Source organism: Jaculus jaculus, chromosome X (assembly GCF_020740685.1).
Source record: "Jaculus jaculus isolate mJacJac1 chromosome X, mJacJac1.mat.Y.cur, whole genome shotgun sequence".
NCBI lineage: Eukaryota > Metazoa > Chordata > Mammalia > Rodentia > Dipodidae > Jaculus > Jaculus jaculus.
In genome coordinates, this window is record NC_059125.1 from 97,514,285 (window position 1) to 97,537,861 (window position 23,577).

A 23,577-nucleotide genomic window follows, 5' to 3' on the forward strand; every position below is an offset into this window, starting at 1 on the left:
ATGATAGTTTCAGGCTAAAGATAAGGTATTAATGACTAACATTGCTTCTTCTTAGGTGCAAGTCCTCTGGCTACTGAGTACATTATTGCATTTGTACTTGATTGAAATTGACCCACTTACTGTTTTTGCTTTTCTATGTCATATCCCCCTCCTCTCTCTTTCAATAAAGCCATAGACCTATCAAATTAGGTCTCCACCTTCATAGTATTAACTTTAAATTAGCATACAAGTAACATATATCTTTATAGAATTTTCATACATAGTTTGGGTTAATACATGCCCATTTCCCTACCATATCCTTTGGTTCTCAGTATTCCCTCTTCCAATTTTATTTGAAATATGATTTGCATACGTGTGTTTAAGTGTGTATGGGTAAAACAAGATGTCTTGCTCCTGTAAATGAATAACACCAGATTCTTCACAGCCTCTCACTTTCATTTTCATATCACTTGTATTCTATTATCCTTCTCACCTCACTCCCTATTTTTCTACCTTATGGGTTCCTTTCTAGTTTCCTAGCCTGTACCCACACTTACTCCCATATAAATACACATGCACAAGTGTTAGAGGCTAGGATCCACATGAGATCATACAATAGTTTTCTGAGGTTGGGTTACCTCACTTAATATTTTCCAGTTCCATACAATTTCTCCCAAATATCATTTTATTTTTCTTTATAGTTCATAAGAGTTCCATATATTTTTTTTCACATTATAAAAAGGTGGCATCACTATGAAAATGACGGTGAAGTCTCATTGAACTTGAATAACTTCTGAAAGATCTCCTCACCCAATATAACCATAATAGAAGTTAAAATAAAACATGAATCTAGAGGAGACACAATTCAGTCAATAACAATCCTGTTCAAGTGAAAGCAAAAAAATACTTGGCTCATTAGTAAATTCTATTCAAAAGTCAAAAAAGGCTCAGCAAGGGCACTAGTTAGCCAGCAAAGCCTAGGACCCAGGTTCAATGCTTCAGATCCCACATGAGCCAGATGCACATGGGGGCACATGCAACTGGAGTTCGTTTGCAGTGGCTAGAGTCCCTGGTGGACCCCATCTCTCCCTCTCTTTCCCTCTCTTAATAAATGTTACAAAAATCAAAAAAAAAAAAAAGCTCAGCAGTGTCTTTCACAATTATCAAATATGTGTTCACACCCAATAGAAGACCATAATGTGCTTAGCAGTGGGTTTTAACAAGTGTCACCTGCTCTTGTCTCCATACAACCTCAGGCTTGACTATTACATTTCATTAAGTTGGAAAACACTTTCAAGTAAGCAAGGGTGGGGTTTACACTGCATACAGATCATTTTAGATCCTGTTTCTATTTCTCATCACCTCCTCTCCCAAACTTCTGTATAGTTTCATTTCTAGGGGAAAGGCACTTAACATCTTCAAGTAGGTATCCAATGGATCTGAACAAAGGAGGGCTTCACACATGCATAATCCACTTAAGAGGTCTCCTCCAGTAACTTTTATTGTAAAGAGTACCCTTGTATCATTTCACTCTTTAGAACACAAAGAAACACAAGAAGTTGGTGATTTTATTTATTTTAATGTTATATCAGAAATAAACACAAACCCAAGAAGCTGCAAAGCATGCAACCTCATTAAGATGATGAAGGAACTGAGGCACCCATTGTAGGTTAGAGTTGGCAGCCCTGCAGCAGCTGAAATGACTACATGCACCGAGGTGAACAATGGTGAGAATATTGACAGTATCTGCCTTCTGGACTTTAAACAACAATGAAAAGTTTAAAAGCAAATTTAGGAAACACTGGCTACAGCTGACCTTTCAACTAGTGGATAAAAGTGAAAAGCCATCACCAGGTGCCTCAAATCTCTACAAACACTTGGGTTTACAAAAACAAGACTACACTAGACCCTCAGGCAATGTTGAAGTTTACTCTTAGGAGTTCCTCATTTTATGATGTTTGACCACACTCCTTCTCCTGCTGGATAGCTGGGGAGATAAACAAAAAAAAAAAAATTAACAATATTTTCCTAATACTATGTTCATACTCTTTAAAAAAGAGCTCTTTGCTCCAAGATTGAGGGTATAGCTTGATGGTGGTAGAGTGCCTGGTATGCACTAAGACCTTGGGTTTGAATGTCAACATCATTAAAAAGCATTCTCTGCTAAATCTTTAATGGCTGTCATACATGCTTTAAATTTAGACTACCAAGACACTAGCCACAAATCCTCACACACTAATATGTGGATTCACTAGAATCTGAATAAACTACGATGATATCATTCTATCTCAGGTAGATTCATTCATGTTGTTACCATTTTTCCAGACCATTTAAGAGTAAAATGTAAATAAAGCATTTTTTTTCAAATGTGTTTTTATACAATAAGAAAAATAGATTTTCAGATAATTTTGACTATTTTGGAGTTTCTTCAGGAAGGTGTAACTTCAGGGAGCAAAACTGATCACTTGCATCTAGGGGAATGTAATGAGGCTCAATTTTGTTGATGTAGAAAAGTACCAGATAACTGAAAGTGTATATAACTAAGATTTTTCTTGTGATAAGTTCCAATATTCTAAGATTGGTTTAATGTGATTATAGTAATTTTCAACAAGAAACAAGAAACTAATTTTTAATTCTCTATGATTTGTACGTATAATGTAAGGACCACTTACATAAACTCAATAACAAAATCAACTATTTGACAGTTTAAAATGCTGTATTAAATGCAATGGAACTCTAATTATTGTTTATAACAAATTTTATTAGAAATATGGTTATTTACTGAATCTATCAACTTTCACCATTGTTCCTCCCAATCCGAAATCTCCCATTACTTACTTTCCTTTGATGGAAGTGTATTTTTTTCTTCAGTATTAGTCTTCTTCAATTTTGATTTGTCAAACTTCTTCACTTCCGACAAGTCAGGCTTATCACTCATCTTGACTAGAAGAAAGACTTGGAAAAAAAAAACATTTTTAAAAAGATCTAGCAGAACAATGATCAGACTAAGGGGTAATAGTAAAAAAAAAAAAAGGAATCTCATTTAATATCAATGTCAATTTAACCTGCTGCTTTTCAACAGGAAAACAACAGGTCTTAGAAAAGTCAAGATTTTATGAGAATACTTTAAATTCCACATCATTAGCCCATTTCTTTGAAAAAAAAATTTATGAGAGAGAGAGAGAGAGAGAGAGAGAGCGCGAGAGCATGTGGAGGGGGACATACCAGGGCCTTTTGCCACTGCAAATGAACTCCAGATGGATGGGCTGCTTTGTGCATCTGGCTTTATGTGAATACTGTGGAGTTGAACCCAGGCCAGCTGGCTCTGTGAGCAAGAGCCTTTAACCACTGAGCCATCTCCACAGCCCTGCTAGTCCATTTCTTTTGGTAGTGATAGTGGATGAAGATGCACTAGAAACTAAGATGCTGTAGAAACCCAGAGCCAATGTGTTCAACTTTTAAAATCACAGCAAAGGTAAAATGGAGGTAATAGCACATGGGAAGATAGGGATAGAAGACCAAATAAAGGACTGGATTTGAATAGTTATGGTTTTGTAAAGAGAGACAGGACTATTTGAACATGTTCACTTTCTATTCCATTATTTTTTGGTGTTTTGGGTGGGATGGTGAATAACATTACACACAAAAGAGCAGCACATAATGTAATAATTTATATTTTAAAATGTCCAAAGACATTACATTAATGTGCTATAAGAGGAGAAAGGTTTAATCTGCCTATAGTCAATTACATGTTCATAATAGGTTTATGTGGCACTGTAAATGTGTAAGGAAAAAAAAACAGCTAATTGAGAGTCAGGATTTAAGAATAATGAAGTAAGCTAAACAGAATTGAGTCATATTTCAACCTGTCTTCTGTGCAAAGGTAGAGACAAGATACTAAGGTAGGATATGATGAAATGCCTGCGCCCTCTGAACCTCACCGACTTGTTCAGAAGAGACAATAGGAAGAGACCCCACAGGTGGGAAGTCAGAGCCCCCCAACCCCACCCTAGTGAGATTAAGCCATGCCTAGGGCCACGAGTAGAATGGAGAGGTCCCAAAGACTTGCCACAGTCTCAAACATGCCTCCATCCAGCCCTTTGACCAACACCAACCACAAGGGTAGAAAAAGATTCACAAATATATGATGGCAGTGCATGGCAGTGCATGGCACACAGGAGTTTGCTGGGGCAGATTGTGCCCATTTCACAGTAATTATTGTCAACGCCAGGTGCCAGCTCAATATCCTCCAGGGGCCCCCTCAGGACTTCTCGGCCTCGCCAGAAAACAAAGACGCGGACCTCCTGGGAGGCTATCGCAGACAGGAAATGTTAGTCCCACCCTCCTGGTCCCAGAAAACGCCTCCAGCCTCCTCCCCTGCCCCTGGCTGTCCTCTGGCTGGGACAAGGGTGTGCTTGCTCACCTGAGGGCGCGAGGACTCGTGCAAGGCTGCCGCTAGACGCCGCCACTGCTAGCTCAGGACCGGGATGGTGTTCCCGCGCTGAAACCCGCTACCTTAAATCCTGCGGCAGGCCACGCCCCCGTCCTCTGTGATTGGATGTCGGCTGCCAGATTCGCCTCCTGCCGCTTCCTCCTCTTTAGATTTCCTGGTGGATTAGCTTTTAGACAAGCCCTCACCAGCACCCACGGCCCACCCCAGGACTTGATGACATCACGGAAGGCTTCTGATTGGCTACGGGGCAGGGCTCAGGCCTCTCGTTCAGAGGCCACAATGATTTCATTTCAAACACCCTCCTTCACCACCCATAGCAGGAGTCTCTACAATAAACAGACACATCATATCCTAGATTTGGAACCGCGAGGAGATCCAAGCTGAATGAGCTGTGCCCCTGCATTCTTGTTTGCTTGTTTGTTTGTTTTTGAGCTTTTGGAGCTGAAGCATACTATGATGATCAGTGGCTTGAAAGAGGTGCTCAATTATACCTGTTCTAATCCCTGGTCAGGTCATAGAGTTTGACTGGACCCTAGTAACAGTCAGTTTGGAGTAATCACAGGAGAATTTACTGAGACTGTCTATATAGCTTTAATCTATAGCAATTTGTTTGGCCCACAAGAAACACCTGATGAAACCCTGTCTTAATTAAAGTTTAAAAAAAAAAACTATGGTACAGCACAATTTTTGGACAGCAGCACCACCCAGTGTCTGTTAGTAGAGAAAAGTGAAAATCGGATAGTTAAACTGACTAGAGCTGGAGAGATAGCTTAGTGGTTAAGCGCTTGCCTGTGAAGCCTAAGGACCCCGGTTCGAGGCTCGGTTCCCCAGGTCCCACGTTAGCTAGATGCACAAGGGGGCGCACGCGTCTGGAGTTCGTTTGCAGAGGCTGGGAGCCCTGGCACGCCCATTCTCTCTCTCTCCCTCCATCTGTCTTTCTCTCTGTGTCTGTCGCGCTTAAATAAATAAGTAAATAAAAACTGACTAAAACGTCCAAGGTCATTTTATGGGTACTTAGCCAAAGCTTGAGTGTTAAAGTACAATTTTGCTCATATCTCAGTTATTATAGATCCACAAAGGGCAGTACTCCATAAAGAGTTCTAAAACCTTCTGCACCTCACTTCATCCCCTTTTCTTTTTTTTTAAATATTTTTTTTTGTTCATTTTTTATTTATTTATTTGAGAGCGACAGACACAGGGAGAAAGACAGATAGAGGGAGAGAGAGAGAATGGGCGCGCCAGGGCTTCCAGCCTCTGCAAACGAACTCCAGACGCGTGTGCCCCCTTGTGCATCTGGCTAACGTGGGACCTGGGGAACCGAGCCTCGAACCGGGGTCCTTAGGCTTCACAGGCAAGCGCTTAACCGCTAAGCAATCTCTCCAGCCCTTCATCCCCTTTTCAATGATCTTGTCAGTTGAGTTTTGTATGTTGGTCGGAGAACATTTTAAACTTTTTAAAACTTTAATGGTCATTGATTGATACTTCTTATGTCTCTGGTATTAGATATAATAAATAACCAGTGTTTTGCTACTCAAGTTTCACTGTTTTACTATTTAGGTGTATTTACTTTTTAAATTTATTTTATTTGTTTGAGAGAGACATAGAGGCAGAGAGAAGGAGAGAGAGAGAATGGGCACACAGGGCCTTCAGATGCTGCAAACGAACTCAGATGCATTCACCACATTGTTCATCTGTCTTACATAGGTCCTAGGGAATCAGACCTGGGTCCTTTGGCTTTTTAGGCAAGCACCATAACTGCTATGTCATCTCTCCAGCCCAGTTTGTCTTTTTTCAAGGAATGAAAACAGAAATTTTGAGGATTCCTCAACCCTCACCCCATTTTCACTCTCTTTTCCACTTCCCCGGGTGTAGTCTTACACTGAATGTGATGTATGGCCTTCTAGCTCATCTCTCAGGTACTTGAATATGCATTTGCCATATTATTTCACAAAGGTGGTCAACTTATTACAGGTTTCCTAGCTTATTTATTTCTTCTTCTGTGAAGTACCCTATTCAGATCCTTTACCTATTTTTAGTTTTTTAGTTTTTGTTTGTTTGTTTTTCGAGGTAGGGTCTTGCTTTAGCTGAGGCTGTCCTGGAATTCACTATGTAGTCTCAGGGTGGCCTCGAACTCACAGCGATCCTCCTATCTCTGCCTCTCAAGTGTTGGGATTAAAGGTGTGCGCCACCCCACCTGGCTATTTTTAGTTTTTTTTTTTTTTTGTTAAATGTTTTATTTATTTATTTATTTATTTGAGAGAGAAAGACAGATAGAGGGAGAGAGAGAGAATGGGCGTGCCAGGGCTTCCAGCCACTGCAAACGAACTCCAGATGTGTGAGCCCCTTGTGCATCTGGCTAACGTGGGACCTGGGGAACCGAGCCTCGAACCGGGGTCCTTAGGCTTCACAGGCAAGCGCTTAACCGCTAAGCCATCTCTCCAGCCCTATTTTTAGTTTTTATTGACAACCTCCACATATATAAAACACATTCTGATCATAATTTTCTCCCACCACCTTTGTCTCCCCTCCCCTATGTCCACTCCAATCAGCCGCTTTTTTACAAACTAGTCCCTCTTCTTTTTTGATGTGATTTTTTTTTTGCCTTCATCTTAATGCAGGTCTTGTGCAGGTAGCAATAGCTGCTGTGAGGTCATAAATGCAACTGCCGAGCCAGGCGTGGTGGCACATGCCTTTAATCCCAGCACTCAGGAAGCAGAGGTAGGACGATTGCCGTGAGTTTGAGGCCACCCTGAGACTCCATAGTGAATTCCAGGTCAGCCTGGGCTGGAGTAAGACCCTACCTCGAAAAACCAAAAAAAAATAAAAATAAAAATAAATAAATGCAACTGCAACTTTATGTCTCAAAGACAGCACTCCTCTCCATCCTTTGACTCATAAATTCTTTCTGCTACCTCTTCCACAACAGTATCTTAGCCTTAAAGAGTGTGATAGAAATGCATCATGTAATGCTAAACACGGAACTCTCACTTCTCAGCATTTTGATGATTTTTGAGAGCAACACTAATACGTGGGAATACACATAAATACTTAGAGGGCAATTTGGTAGGCATAATACATCCACCTGGCCAAAAAAAAAGTAATAGCTTCCCCTAGGGCTTATGACCTTCTCAGTCATAGGCTTCTGATGAGATTTTCAGTGTCAGGCATGAATTTCCTCCCCATGATATCATCTTCAAATCCAAGCAGAGAGCAGCTGGTGACCTCCATCAAAGAAATGCCATTATTGCACTAGTGGGCACATCTTTCCTTGCTGGCCAGTCATGTAGCTTGCAGAATCTGCTGCTCGTTAGGACTGTTGATGACTTTTCTCCCCAGTACTGTTGATGACTTTTCTCCCCCCGCAGATTGCATAGCACTTTACAGCACTATAACAACTAGTAAGCAGGGAAGCTTCCAGCTCCTTTCTAGCTTGATTTTTCCAGTGTTCTGCAACTGAAGCATGTGGTGTCTTCATAAGCACTGTACTTGCCTTCATATTGCTGGGGCAAAACACTTGATCAAAAATGGCTCATGAAAGGAAAGGATTTATTTTGGCTTATATTCTTGAGGGGAAGTTTCATGATGGCAGAGAAAAGCATGGCATGGCACGAGCAGAGGTTGGACATCACTTCTGCTACAGCAGGTAGAAAACACCAGTAAGAAAATGAACTGAACTAACACCAACCAGCTAGAGGCTAATAAACCTCAAGGTCAAACCCCAATGACACACCTCCTACTGCAAGGCTCCACCTCCCAAGCTGCCATCAGTTGGGAACTAAACATTCAAAATACATGTTTAGCCAGGCGGGGTGGGGTGGTGCACACCTTTAATCCCAGCACTTGGGAGGCAGAGATAGGAGGATCACTAAGAGTTCAAGGCCACCCTGAGACTACATAGTGAATTCCAGGTCAGCCTGGACCAGAGTGAGACCCTACCTCAAAAATCACAAAAACAAAAACAAACAAAATGCATGTTTATGAGGAGCATCTTACTCAAATCATCACAAGCAATATATCAGTTTTTAGTGTGGTAGTATGTGTTGTGTGCACTTGTGCACACATCTCATGCACTTGTATACGGAGGTCAGAGAAAGACATTAGGTATCTTCATGTATTGCACTTCTGTCCTATTTGCATGAGATAGGGACTCTCACTGGACATGGAGATGCCATTTTTTAAACTTTATTTTATTTTTTTTATCTTTTCACAATTTTTATTAACATCTTCCATGGTTATAAAAAATCCCATGGTAATACCCTCCCTCCCCCGTACTTTCCCCTTTGAAATTCCATTCTCCATCATATTACCTCCCAATCATTCTACTTACACATATACAATACCAATCTATTAAGTACCCTCCTCCCTTACTTTCTCTTCCCTTTATATCTCCTTTTTAACTTACTGGCCTCTGATGCTAAGTATTTTCCTTCCCACACAGAAGCCCAATCACCTGTAGCTAGGATCCACATATAAGGGATAACATGTGGTGCTTGGCTTTCTGGGCCTGGGTTACCTCACTTAGTAAAATCCTTCCCAGATCCATCCATTTTTCTGCAAATGTTATAACTAAATTTTTCTTTACTGTTGAGTAGAACTCCATTGTATAAATGTGCCACATCTTCATTATCCACTCATCAGTTCAGGGACATCTACGCTGGTTCCATTTCCCAGCTATTATAAATTGAGCAGCAATAAACATGGTTGAGCACGTACTTCTAAGGAAATGAGATGAGTCCTTAGGATATATGCCTAAAGGCTTCCTGTATCTGCATTGGCACCTCTTTCCCAATTTTGGGGGGAGTTTTCTTCTATGATTTTGTTGAAGACACCTCCTATGCCTTTGGAGTGAGATTCTTCTCCTTATACTATGCCCTGAATACTTATGTTTGATCTTTTCATAGTGTCCCAAATATCTTGAAATTCTCATTCATACTTTTCTATTAGTTTGTGTTTCTCCTTGTTGGACTGAATTAGATCTACCACCTGGTCTTCTAGATTAGATATTCTGTCCTCTCCTTCATCCATTCTACTGGTGAGATTTTCTACAGAGTTTTTTATTTCATTAACTGTGTTCTTCATTGCTAGTAATTCTGACTGGTTGTTCTTTATTATTTCTATTTCCTTATTTATGTCTTGTATTGCCTTCTTTATTTCATTAAATTGGTGTCTTGCGTCTACTTTGGTTCCTTTGATTTTCTCTTTAATTTCCTCTTTGATTTCCTCTTTGACTCCTTTGATTTGTTCTTTGACTTCTTTGAACATATTTACAATCATTCTTTCGAAATCTTTCTCAGGCATTTCCTCTAACTCGTTCTCACTGTAAGTCATTTCTGATGCATTAATACTTTTAGGTGGATTTATATTGTCTTGCTTTTTAGTGTTTCTTGTGTTAAAATGTATATATTTTTGCATCTTAGATTAAATTAATGCTTCGATTTTCTAGCTAGCTGGGTATTCTTAGCTGTGTCAATTGATCTGATGTTATATATCTTCAGGGTAGGAGCGTAAGGTGTTATGTGTAGCTCTTAAGACTCTCAGCGTTTCTACAAAGGTGTTCCTAGGGGTTGAGTTTGCCTGCTATGGGAGTATTCAAGTAGTCTGAGTGGAATAAAATACAGGTAGATTCTAAAATTTAACTAAACTCTGTACACATTCAGTCAAAAACAGCACTGAGTATTTATGTAAGAGTAGGTATTATAACAAGCAAATACTCTATCAACAAAGAGGTTAAGATGTCGGGTCTGTTGAGGGATCCAAGTCAGCTTGTGACCAAGTGAGACCCTTCCCTGGTGCAATCCCAGTTACCTTTTTGGATGATTTTGGTCTCAATCAAGTTGATGGCTGGGACATTGGGCCACTGTTCTGATTTCTGGAGCTGGTCACTGGCTTTTCCTGCAGGGAAAACCGAGCCTGGCAACTGTGGCCCTGCAGATCTGCATCCCTCTGCTGGAACCGCTACTGCTGCTGCTGGATCTGCCACTGCTGCTTCTGCTGTAGCTGCCACTGCTGGAACCACCACTGCTGCTGCTGAAGCTGCTGCTACTGGATCTGCCACTGCTGCCACTGAAGCTGGAACTTATGGATCCGTCATTGCTGGGACAGATTTTGCCGGTGCCAGAGCCGCTGACGTTGCTGCTGGACTCTGCTCCTGCCTGAGTCCCATTGTCGACTCAAGTTGGCATGGCTGAGTCCCGGGACCACTGCTGTGTTTGCTGGAGCTGGGCACAGGCGGTGGAGGGGAGGGAGCCGATGCTGCTCTAGTTCTTTTGCTGTTCCATGTGTTCTTCTACCTTGTGATCTGCTCCTCTGTTGTTCACTGCTGCTCTCCCTTCATGTTTCTAGAGTTTGTTGTCTCCCTTCATGTTTTCTAGAGCTCCAGTGTGAGTGGAAGCTCCCCTCACCTGGCTTTTCATGTGGCTCAATCCGATCCTGTCAGCTTTCTGGTGCACCGCCCGGGCCGCTTTTGCCAGCCTGTACAGACTCTGTATTCTCTGGATCTCTTCTACTTCTCCGCTGCAGTTTCAGTTTCCTATACACCTCGCTTTTTAGTAAAAGTGTGTATTTTGCTGAGTTTTTTTTTTTTTTTGGTGATTTCCCCCCAGGCTGCTTTGGCGTGGTGCCTACGCCGCCATCTTAACAGGAAGTCCAGAGCTGCCATTTTTCAGTTAAGACAGGTTGACCAGCAAGTCCCAAAGATTCACCTCCTCAGGACTGGGATTACCAGCATGTGTAGCCATGCCTGGCTTCCTAAAAGTATTTTATTGGGGCTGGAGGGATGCCTTAGCAGTTAAGGTATTTGCCTGCAAAGCCAAAGGTCCCAGGTTCAATTCTCCAGGACCCACGTTAGCTAGATACACAAGGTGGCACATGCATCTAAAGATCATTTGCAGTGGTTAGAGGCCCTGCTGGGCCCATTCTCTCTCTGTCTCTCCCTCTTTGTCTCTGCCAAATAAAGAAATAAATAAAAAAAACTATTTTTTAAAATTATTTTATTTATTGACAATTTTTGAATTTGTGTGTGTTATAGGTGCATGAGTAAGGTTGTCACAGGAGAATGTTGGAGCATCAGTCTGTGGCTTCCACCTTGTTTGTGTCTCACCCCCACCCCTGCCATCCCAAGACTATCTGGCCTAGAAACTTCAGTAGTCTCCTGACTCCACCTTTCATAGCCAAAGATGCATTGGAATGGGAGACATGTGTGCTACTTGTATCCAGCTTTATGTGGGTTCTGTGGAAAATAAGCACTTTTTCCCCTCATGTCCCACCCCATCCCATCCCTTTCACCCTCTTGAAAGTAAGCACTTTTAACACTGAGTCATCTCCCCAGCCCCTATTGAATTTTATGCACATATATAATACGGGATTTTTTATGTAGGCTCTAAGGATAGAACTCAGACCTTCATAGCTGCACATCAAGCATTATTATTATCCACTGAACCATCTCCCCAGTCCCCATTTTTAAGTTTTTTTGTTTTTTTTTTTTTTTTTTTTAGTATTGCTTTTTATTCTAATTGTGGGTCAATGAAGGAAGAATTACCTTGCCATGTCTAAGGAACATGTTTTCAATGAGCAACCCTGCAGAGTAAAGAAAGGTCATCCCACAAAAAAGAGCAGGCTAATCTACATTTCTATAAAAAAACAATAGATCCTTCAGAATTACCATTCCTTTCTTGCAATGCAGCCCACTAATTTTATTTCTCTCTTCCTATCTCTCTATCTCCCTCTCTTTCTCTTTCTCCCCAAAAGAGATGGAAAATGTATTAAATGTGGCCACACTGAGAAGAGGCACAAATTAAAGCACCCACTAACCCCAAGTGCATCTCTGTAATACTGACAGATTCGCATTTAAATAGAGAAAAAATTGGGGCAGGGGATGAGAGGTATACATAATTCAGCAGTCCTGGTCTAGATACAGTCCTCCTGTCACTACTGATACAGCTGCTATCCTACAAGGTGGTCCTAAGAGGCCCTTATTGCTTGAGAGGGCAAGATGGTACTCAGAGGATGGCTCCTTTTGCTCCAGAGTACAGATTCTTCACCATGGATAATTGGTCTCATTTTGGAGTATGGTATTTCCTTGGAAGTTTTGCTGTTCTGGAAATCCAAGGTGGCTCTAAAGGAATGATTAAGGGTAATGACTTATCTCTGTGCCTTCAGCCAAAGTAAAGGAGACAGAAACAAAATAAAGGCAGATATGCCTATTTTTCATAATTCTTTGTTTCTTTGTGGTCCCAAGCAATCAGTCAGTGTTTTTCCGAAAAAAAAGCACTGTCTAAGTGCCTTCTACAATTTTATTAGTGTACTGTCAAAATATTGTACTAATGGGTGCAACTATACAATTGCAATCCTGATACACAGAAGGCTAAAGTAAGTATATCTTGAGACCTAGATTAGCTTGGGCTACATAGGGAGACTCAAGCTGTGAAACTATTGCTGTCCATTACAAGTACATGTGGGGTCTCACACAGATGATTTTATCAGTTGTCCAGGGTATTAAAAAGTAGCCTCTTTTCAAATGTGTACATCTACTCTTGCTTACATAGGTTGATAAGAATTGCTATGCATTGGGTAGAAAGGAGACATAAATGATCAGAAATCCTGTGTTCATTGTTGTAGTTTGCATTTGGTTTCTATTTTTTATATACCTGATTTCTTAGCCAGATAAACATACATACATGTTCTCTTGGAACAAAACAGAAAAGACTTATCCATAAGAAACATTATAATCCTTCCATGAGAATCCTTTGTTGTCAATAATTCGTAAAGTAATGAACAACCAATAAAATACAACATAAGATGTATTAAAATTATGAAGAATAATAAGAAATTTTGCAAAACATTTAAATTAGGTTTCAAAACATTAAAACAATAGGCTTTTTGTTGTTGTTGTTGTTGTTTTTTTACAATAAGGCTATCACCAATGCTGTTGGGTGCCCACAGAACTAGATGGCAAGATCCTATTGCTGAAGACAATTTTACCAAGCAGTGGACCATGAGAACCACATAATTGATCAACCAAGCAGGATGTGCCCAGTGGTGCAATAGTGGCATGACTGTTCTGAGACTAACCAACTACTCTCTTATTGGATGTAAGGCCTGCTCCATGGGTGGGAATTTATGATTGGTATTTAAGGCCTAGTATAAAGCCTATATGGCTGAAGAGGTCATAGGCCCTAAGAGGCAAGCTACTATTACTGTTTGACTAAATGGATATGTATGCCCATTAAATTTCATCTCTAAGTATGTATGTTTATGCCCATAGATAAGTGCAGTTTTTATCTGCAGCTACAGAAACTTCTCTTTGCAGATGGTGGTAACTACTGAGGAGACACAAAGCTCACCAAAGTGTTGAGAAGAAGTGAGACCAGAGTGCTGAATGCTAAATTAAATATCTATATCATCCCATTTAAGACTCAGAGAACAATGTGGAAGAGGGAATTAACAGAATATAAGATCTAAAGGATGGGGAGGAGTACTTTGGAAGGCTCTCATCCTGCTACAACATAGCTGTTGCATTCATGATCTCACAGTGACTATTATAATCTGTATAACACCCATACTATATTGGGCCCATCAACATTCCATCATGGATGATGGGGAGGGAATAAGGTCCCCTTCCCTCCCTGAGGAGTTATAGGCAGTTAATGATGGCTTGGGGAGTGGAGATATTTTCTGAAGTGTAACAGTTACTGGTAAGAACCACAACCTCTGGCTAATAATCCCTCACCTGTACTCATTAAGGCAACCCTAATTAAACTCAGTAGATCATACCCACACACCAGGGAAAAAAGACATCAGTACAGAAGGGGGACTAGTTTGGGAAAAGAAGGAGTTCATCAGAAAAGGCATAGGGAAATTGGTCAAGAAAAGGTAATATGAGGGGATTATAATCAATGCCTTATATACTTGTATGAAAATTGTCAACAAAAAGAATTATAAAAAATAATATTTTTCCCCCAGCACTCAGGAAGCAGAGGTAGAAGGATTACCATGAGTTTGAGGCTACCCTGAGACTAAATTAAAAATAATAATAATACTTTTTGTTTTGTTTGTCCTGGTACTGAGGTATGAACCTAGGTCTGTGTATATGCTAAGCAGTGTGTTACTACTGAGCTACATCTTTAGCCCCTCAACAGTTATGCTGAAATTAAAATCTCAATAAAAACTTGTGAAAAAAATAGTCTCCATATCTGTGTTGGTGGATAATGATAAGAATAACCTCATGAGAAACAAGAATTATGTGAACTATATTCCTTAATAGATACCAAGACTTAATTCACTTCTACAGTAACAGGGCAATTGTGTATTGGCACAAGATTGGACAAATAGACCAGTAAAATAGAAGATAAAGCCATGAATTGTCCCAAGAATACATAAATGCTTCATATCTGACCACATTAGCATTCTAAATGAATGACGGAAAGATCTTTCAACAAATTATATTAGAACACTTGATTGTTTATAAGGAAAATATGAAATTTTACCTCTAGTCTCAACTTTTTTGGATGCTGGAAATTGAACTCTGGCCTTGAACTAGACAAGCACTCTATTTCTGAGCTACATCCCTAGCCTCCATCCTCACATTTTTCACAAAAAAATCCTCCAATTATATTGAGGAATTAAATGTGAAAGGCAAAACTATAAAATCCCAAAACAATTATATATGTGAATAGTTTTTGGTATTGGGGTAAAAATGATTTTATTTTTTAAGAAAACAAATAACAGTGAAATGAAAAAAGAGTGAGACAGGTGTGGTGGTGCATGCCTTTAATTCTAGCACTTTAGAGGCAGAGATAGGAGGATCACTGTGAGTTCAAGTCCACCGTAAGACTACATAGTAAATTCCAGATCAGCCTGGGCTAGAGCAAGACCCTACCTTGAAACAAAACAAAACAAAAAGACTGACTATACTGTAATTAAGATGTCTGTCAAACCAAAATACCATCAGGAAAGTAGAAAAATAAGTGACTGAATGGGGGCATTTATATGCAGCCCATATAAAAGATAAAGAAATAAAATTAAAATAAATAACTTCCACAACTATTGTTGGGAAAATCACAAAACCCAAATTATGACAAGGTCCTAATTCCATCTAACATAGTATAACTATACCACATAAACTACAGGCACACTATTAATTCCACCAAAATACACGGCCAAGTTTCCTGAGGAATGTTTAGTTTCTAGTGCCCAATCATTTAAACAGAATAATATAGGTTTAATGCTTAAGTACTGATACTATCTTAATCAATATTATATAGTACATATCTTGAAAAGATAATTCACAAAATAAGAAATCATAATGCCCAACAAAAATATTAAATGATGCTCAACATTACTAATAATCAGGGAAAGCAAAATATGAGATGCAATTTTACCCCTCCTGGATAGGCAAAAATAAAATCTGATAATACTAAGTGTTGACCTGCAGGTGGAGCAATGGGACCTGTTAAATATAAATGGTAGGGGTGGAAATTAGTACATGCCAAAAGGAAATGTTAAGCATCATCTAGTAAAGTTAAAGGTACCTACTATACTCCAATATATAAATCAGTATTTCTTTTCTTGGGTAAATACTGTAGAGAAAACTGTGTTTCTGTACATTACTAAGAATATTCATAATAGTGCCATTCTGTAGCAGTCAAAAACTGGAAACAGGCCTGGAGAGTTGGCTCGATGAGCAAAGTGTTTGTCAAGTAAGCATGACGACCTGAATTGAAATGCTCAGGCCCCACATACAAAACCAAAAGCTGTAGCAGGCTTCTGTAATCCAAGTTTCCCATAAAGTGAGAAAGGAGGCAGACACAAGAGAATTTCCCAAAAGCTTAAGAGAGTAGCAGTGAAAAACTGCATGAGACTGCCTTAAAAGCAAGGTTGAAGGCCAGGACTGACCAGAAAGTTGTCCTCTGACCTCCACATGTGCTATAGGTCTCTCACACAAGCACACTTATTAAATAAATGAGTAATATGTAAAACTATAAACAATAAAAATTCCCTTATATTTATTAAAGACAAAGTGTAGTGTATTCACACAAGTTATACTTTTTTAACATTTAAAACAACTAATTACCACTATCTGCAACAACATAAATTAATATCACAATGTAGAGTTACAGAAAATAGTCATAATTCCAAGTAAAATATATGTCAACAGTTGTGTTATTCAGGTTCTGTAGAGGAACAGAACAAAGGAACGAACATGTATTCTAAAGGGGATTTATTAGATTAGCTTATAGGATACAGGCTGGGCAGTCTAACAGTAGCTGTCTGCAGGCTGGAAAATTGCTTAGTCCATGTGACTGGATTCCTCAGCAGTCCCAATCTGGCACTGAAGTCTAGACGACTACTGGAGAGCTACTTGTCTTCACTCTGCACTTGAATACTGAAGAAGCTGGGTTCCCATATCCATGAAAGATAGCAGCAACAGGGGAGATGCACACACCATCAAATAACCCAGGCAGCCAGGCAAAAAGACACTGTGTTCTCTTAGAGTTTCTTTATATATAGGTCACCATCAGAAGGACCACCCATTCTGGGGGAAGGTCTTCCTCCTTCCATCAATCTTCCTGGAAACACCCTCACAGACCTGCCCAAGAGGCTTGATTCCTAATCTGATCAATTTGACAACAAAACTGAACTGTCACAAGTCCAACTCTTATCAATTTGACACCAAACCAAATCTCCTTATGTCATGTTTAATTTTCTTTCTTTCTTTCTTTCTTTCTTTCTTTCTTTCTTTCTTTCTTTCTTTCTTTCTTTCTTCTTTCTTTCTTTCTTTCTTTCTTTCTTTTTTGGTTTTTCAAGGTAGGGTTTCACTCTAGCCCAGGTTGACCTGGAATTCACTATGGAGTCTCAGGGTGGCCTCGAACTCATAGCAATCCTCCTACCTCTGCCTCCCGAGTGCTGGGATTAAAGGCGTGTGCCACCACACCTGGCATCATGCTTAATTTTCAAATGCGTAAAATGACAAGGTTATAATTCCATCTAACATTGTATAACTATGCCACATAAACCAAAGGCACACTATTAAATCCTCCAAAATACATGGCAAAGTTTCCTGAGGGATGTTTAGTTTCTAGTGTCCAACCATTTAAACAGGATAATATAGGTTGTGGTAGTTTGAATAGATGGCCCCCAATATGTTCAATGTTTTATTAGTTTGTAGCTTGCATCTGCAGTCACCTGGATGTAAGCAGTGTCACTGAGTGGACCTTAAGGTGTGGTGGTGGATTTGCAATTTCAATCTAAAGATATGCAAAGTGTGCCTAGCTGGAGTTCCTGAAGTGTGATGTGCTCTGTGGCTTTTGACTTTTAGGCTGGTGCTTCCCTCTCTGTGTTTGGTCCTGTGAAAGCAGGCCAGCTTCTTCTGACATTATGGAATGTCCCCTGGATCTGAAGCTTCATTAAATATCCCTTCCTCCATAACTGTGCCTGGTCTGGAAGTTCATCTCAGCAAATCTGAATCTGTCTGCTACAAGGTTTAACACTTGACTACTGATACCATCTTAATCAATATTATATTACATAGTAAAAATTAGAGGAAATAAAAACAAAAGTACATCATTTATTAAATGTGTACATATGCACAAACACTAAACAAAATAGGACAGAAAACATACGGCAGTTATAACCCTCACTTCTGTAACTGCTCTCATGGCTTAGCTGGTATTTATAACTATATTCTTCTACTAGTCATTCTGTATTTTCTCTATCCTCCGCAAGCACCTCAGTAGGTTTTGTTTCTTTACATGAAAGGTGTTAGGTCAAAACAAAACGGAGTCACTGAGGACAGCAGGAGGGTGGACAGCAGGAGGGCAACAGAGACATAAGGAAGTGGGTTATCCACATTCCTCAAGAAACCGCCCAGCAATTATCCCTTTCTTGCCTAACAATGCCCCAGGTCTAGGTTTCCTGCCCCCTTATCTCGCATGTGGTCTTACTCCTTAGCTATGTGAAATGGCTAATGGAAAGAACAAAGGAGTTATTTTCCCTTCCTCACCTTCCCCCAACTGAAGAGCTCTATATAACCCACTGTCTGTAATCTCAAAAGTCAACTGCTCTGCTCTTGAGAGTCAGTCCTGGCAGCTCATGTTTTTCCAAAATTAAAGCTTCCATCTTTGCCTCAGAGTGGTCTCCATGGTCTTGGTCACTCCTGAACCTTACAGAAAGGTAACTTACACATTCATTTCTTAAGGTTTTGAGCCACTAATCACCCTGCCTTTATTGGATTGTTGTAGTTTCCCACTGACTGTGATTACAGGACATGATAAGCCAATAGGTACTGTAAAAGATTTCCTGCACTCCAGACATACTCTTCCTTACTTCCAGTTTTACCCTGGTAGTCTGGATCGATCAGTCATCCCTGCCAGCATTGTAAATTCTTTCTTTACCTGTTGACCCAAGGGCATCAGGATCCTAAAACAACCATGGGGATGTCTTAGCTTCCAGTTCAATGGAATGGAATGGAAAGAGCATCCTCTCTCTGGAACCAAACTTGCAAAAGTTTGGCTAGTGGGTCACTTGGGGGAGATGGTAAATGGTAGCATTCCTTGATTCCAGGACCTGGAATTCCTGGCATACGAGAAACACTACCATATATTGAATGATAGCTAAGAATATATTCAACCTTCTAAAGAACGATGCACCAACTCTTTAAGCTATTGTCACCTGGTTGGCACAGTAACTATTTTTTTATAAGATCAACCCAACTGCTTCAGAATGGTGGGAAACATGGTAAGACTAGTGAATTCCATGAGTATGAGCACACTGCCACACCATGATAGGGGGCTGGAGAGATGACTAAGCAGTTAAAGGCACTTGTTTGCAAAGCCTGACAGCCAGAGTTCAATTCCCCAGTATCTATGTAAATCCAGATGCACAAAGAGGCACATGTTTCTGGAGTTCCTTTGCAGTGGCAAGAAGCACTAGTACACCTTTAACCCCCTCTCCTCTATCTCTCTGCTTTCAAAGAAATAAAACTTTTAAAAAAATGACATTGAAAATGATATTCTGTCAGTCCACAAATTGTAGTTTTGGCAAAAGCATTATGTTCAGGAATCACAGTCACATACCTAGAATAAGTAACTATTCCAGTAAGGACAAAATGTTGCCCTTGCCATGATGGAAGTAGTGCAATGTAAATCAACCTGCCACCAGGTTGCTGACTTGTTACCCCAGGAAAGGATGTCATAATCAGGGGCTCAGTGTTGGCCTCTGCTCCTGGAGTGTTTGACACTTAGCAGCAGCTATAACCAGGTCAGCCTTGGTGAGTGGAAGTCCATGTTGTTGAGCCCATGTTACATTACCTCTATCCCTGCCACCATGATCACTTTGTTTATAGGCTCACTGGACAATGACAAAGATGACCCCAAAAGAGGTTGACTACTATCCATAGAGTGAGTCATCTTATCTATTTGATTGTTAAAGTTATCCAAAGCAGAGATAGATGTGGGCTGTGTCTTAAATGGAACGGCTTGAGTTGCAGGCATCCTTGAAAGGCAACTCATAGGATAGATAATAGGGATGGAAGGGTTTGAGGGCAGGGAATGGGAAGATGGGGGAGATACAAAACTAAATCCAAAATGAATTGGTACCATAGAAAACTTCCTCCTGGATAGTAGACTAAAAGATGTAAGCAATTAAGAAGCAGATAAATTAACTATCCTACATTGGATCCTAAAGTAAATTGCTTCAAGGAATTTGACGTCAGAGATCTCAGAAACTTTGTCATGGAACCAGAGAGGCTCAGAGAATTGTGGCATATGTCCAATTGTTCAACTGGATCAGTTCTTGCAAGGACCAAGTTTCAGCAAAACTAAGGTGACCACGATGGACAATGAAGGAAACACATGAGAAATCCCTTAAATAAAAGTTTATTGGGGGCTGGAGAGATGGCTTAGTGGTTAAGCACTTGCCTGTGAAGCCTAAGGACCCCAGTTCGAGGCTTGATTACCAAGGACCCATGTTACCCAGATGCACAAGGGGCTGCACACAACTGGAGTTAGTTTGCAGTGGCTGGAAGCCCTGGCGTGCCCATTCTCTGTCTCTCTCTCTCTCTGTGTCACTCTCAAATAAATAAGTAAATAATGAACAAAAAAATTTAAAAATTACTTTAAAAAAGTTCATTGGGCTGGTGGCTTAGTGCTTAAAGCATTTGCCTGCAAAGCCAAAGGATCCTGGTTCAATTCTCCATGACCCATGTAAGCCAGATGCACAAGGGGGTGCATGCATCTGGAGTTCATTTGCTGTGGCTGGAAGTTCTGACTGGCCCATTCTCTCTCTCTCTTCTCTGGCTCTTTCTCCCTCTCAAATAAATAAATATTTTTTTAAGTTTATTGGTTTTTCACTTAAAAAGATGTGACCCTCAATCGGAGTATGGGAGGATCATCTGGTAACAAGGGTCCTGGAGAGTATGGGATTAAGCCTAACCCTAAAACATTGGCCTCTAGCTTGTAACTCTCAGTACCAGAAATAGCTTACAACCCACATTGAGCTGTTGATTGGAGAGACTTATGAGGTCCCCAAAACAAGACAGGCTTCTGTCAAAGCACTTGATTACCCACCTAAGGTAAAAGGTAAGACCCTATTGCAAAAGATAGCAGAAGCTACCAACACAGAACATGGAGAGATGTGGCTGGAATCTGGAAGGAAGCCAGCTCCCAGATGGTGAGCCCATATAGTGCTGGAAAGTGCTACATGAGTTGCTGGAAGAAAATGGCCAACAATGTTGTAAGCAAGCAAATGACACAGCTATATGAAACTAAACAGCCTGACAAGATGAACAAACCTGTGCAATGGTGGCACCCAGCCTGGGTGGGTAACTGATGGCTCTCTGATTGGCTAAGATATCCACTCAGTGGAAAGGAACCCACAGCTGGAACTGGGAACTGAGTCAGAATCCTATGGAGAGACCAAGATTATGGACTCTAACAAGAAGCTCTTACTAGTTTTTGCCCAAAATAGAGGCTATACCCATCAAAATCTCTTTAAGTTAACAATGCTTATCCCCTTAAACTTATGCTTATCTCACTCACTGTTGGAGAATCTTTTTGTTCTTTTTCAGAAGGCAGTAAGAACCAAGGACAGGGCTGGAGAGATGGCTTAGCGGTTAAGCGCTTGCCTGTGAAGCCTAAGGACCCCAGTTCGAGGCTCGGTTCCCCAGGTCCCACGTTAGCCAGATGCACAAGGGGGCGCACGCGTCTGGAGTTCGTTTGCAGTGGCTGGAAGCCCTGGCGCGCCCATTCTGTCTCTCTCCCTCTATCTGTCTTTCTCCCTGTGTCTGTCTCTCTCAAAGAAATAAATAAATAATGAACAAAAAAAAATTAAAAACAAAACAAAACAAAAAAAGAACCAAGGACAACCAAAATCTATCAACAAGACAAGAAAAGATAGCTGACTCCCTGGCAGGAGATGAACCACCCTTACACATCAGCTAGGACCCAGGTGAAACCACAGAGGGATTGGTGAGATGAGCAAGAGTGCTGCTTCCATGGCGAGCCTGACAACCTGTGCCAGGGTGATAGACAAGACACTGAGAATACTCAAAACGTACCAAAGCAGAAATACAGAAGCTGAAGAGAGAACAACACTAAAGTTGCCTTAAAACACACCTACTAGCTGGGCATGGTAGCACATGCCTTCAATTCCAGCACTTGGGAAGCAGAGGTAGGTGTATCGCTGTGAGTTCAAGGCCACCCTGAGACTACACAGTGAGTTCCAGGTCAGCCTGGACTAGAATGAGACCCTATCTTGAAAAAAAACAACAACAACAACAACAAAAAAATGGGTCTGGAGAGATGGCTTAGCAGTTAATCACTTGCCTATGAAGCTTAAGGACCCTGGTTCAAGGCTTGATTCCCCAGGACCGGCATTAGCCAGATGCACAGGGGGGCGCATGCTCCTGGAGTCCGTTTGCAGTGGTTCGAGGCCCTGGCGCGCCCATTCTTTCTCTCTTCTTTCTCTCTCCCCGCCTCCCTCTTTCTCTGTCTCTCTCTGCCTGTCACTCATAAATAAATAAATAAATACACCTATCATGGCTCAGGGAATTTTGTGGAAGAGGGGCCAGAAAGATTGTTAAAGCCACACACAGGGTGGGAGGGAATATATAGAGGCATTGCCCCCTGTCCCTCCACTCAATGACTAATGGCTGCTCTCACAATTCAGAACCCACAACCCCATGGTGAATACCAGAAATGCCACTGAGAAGGGCCTTCAGCAGAATGAGGACATGGAGGACAGAAATTATGTTACCAACACATGATGTGTCCATGCAAAGTTTCTACTTAATTTTTTAAAATGTGGACTGTGGAGGCTTGGCTTATGAGGTTTCGGGGGGCAGGGAGGTTGTTATTTAGAACTGGCTTAGAGGCTGACTTCATTCTGCCCATGTCCTGACAACTTGAGCAAAGTTGAATTTAAAAGTAATGGAGTGGTGACTGGTGAAGGGAATAAAGACTAGAATGATATGAAAACTATATAGATATGTGAATAAGTTGCAAGCTCCAGGCCCAAACAGTGCAGTTATTTCAGTGACAATTATTAAGAAGAGTATCACCATTGAGAATGGACCAGTTACTTTGCATAGGGACAATAGGAAAGATGCCCAAGAAAAAGACCCAACTCACTGAAGGCTCAAGCTAGTAAGAATGTGAATTCTTATAAGCAAAAATGGCCTAACTTAAAAATTCCAAGAATTCCCTCCACCTCAAGGTCAGGTTTCATCTTTACCTGGCAGAAAGATTTGGCAGTGTCACCCACCTTGTACATATTTTGGAAGTATTACAAATGCAGGAAATAGAGGGCCATGAATTACATTATGATTCCAGAAAGCTTATGAAAACTTATGAGGGTATGCAGTATGAGACAGGGTTGAAGTCCCTGCAAGGTAGCGAGGTCCTGTGAGGTCACTGAGTAAAGCTTTTAAAATGAACCACACATTGTAGTAGAAATGACAGGATTTTGGAGTTGGCAGGACTTTTGGGACAGCTGTCAAGGGAACTTGCTGGCTTAGGGTAGGTTCCATTCCTCCTTTTGGAATAGGAATGTTTACTATGTGCAGTTATGTGTTGGAAGCATATAACTTGTGTTTTGATTTTTACAGGCTCATAGTTAAGAAAGTGTCATAAGTCTAAAGCAAGACTTTGGAT

General features: G+C 40.7%; 1 protein-coding gene across 1 annotated transcript; it reads right to left on the reverse strand.

The window, feature by feature from the left end:
• Positions 1–1,538: 1,538 nt before the first annotated feature.
• Tmsb15b (thymosin beta 15B) lies at positions 1,539–4,541 on the reverse strand. Its single transcript, XM_004659164.2, has 3 exons — positions 4,403–4,541; positions 2,818–2,934; positions 1,539–1,966 (listed from the first exon to the last, which is right to left on the reverse strand). Exons 2-3 carry the CDS (start codon positions 2,915–2,917, stop codon positions 1,929–1,931), a joined length of 138 nt encoding a protein of 45 aa, XP_004659221.1. The 5' UTR covers positions 2,918–2,934; positions 4,403–4,541; the 3' UTR covers positions 1,539–1,928.
• Between the last annotated feature and the right edge of the window lie 19,036 nt (positions 4,542–23,577).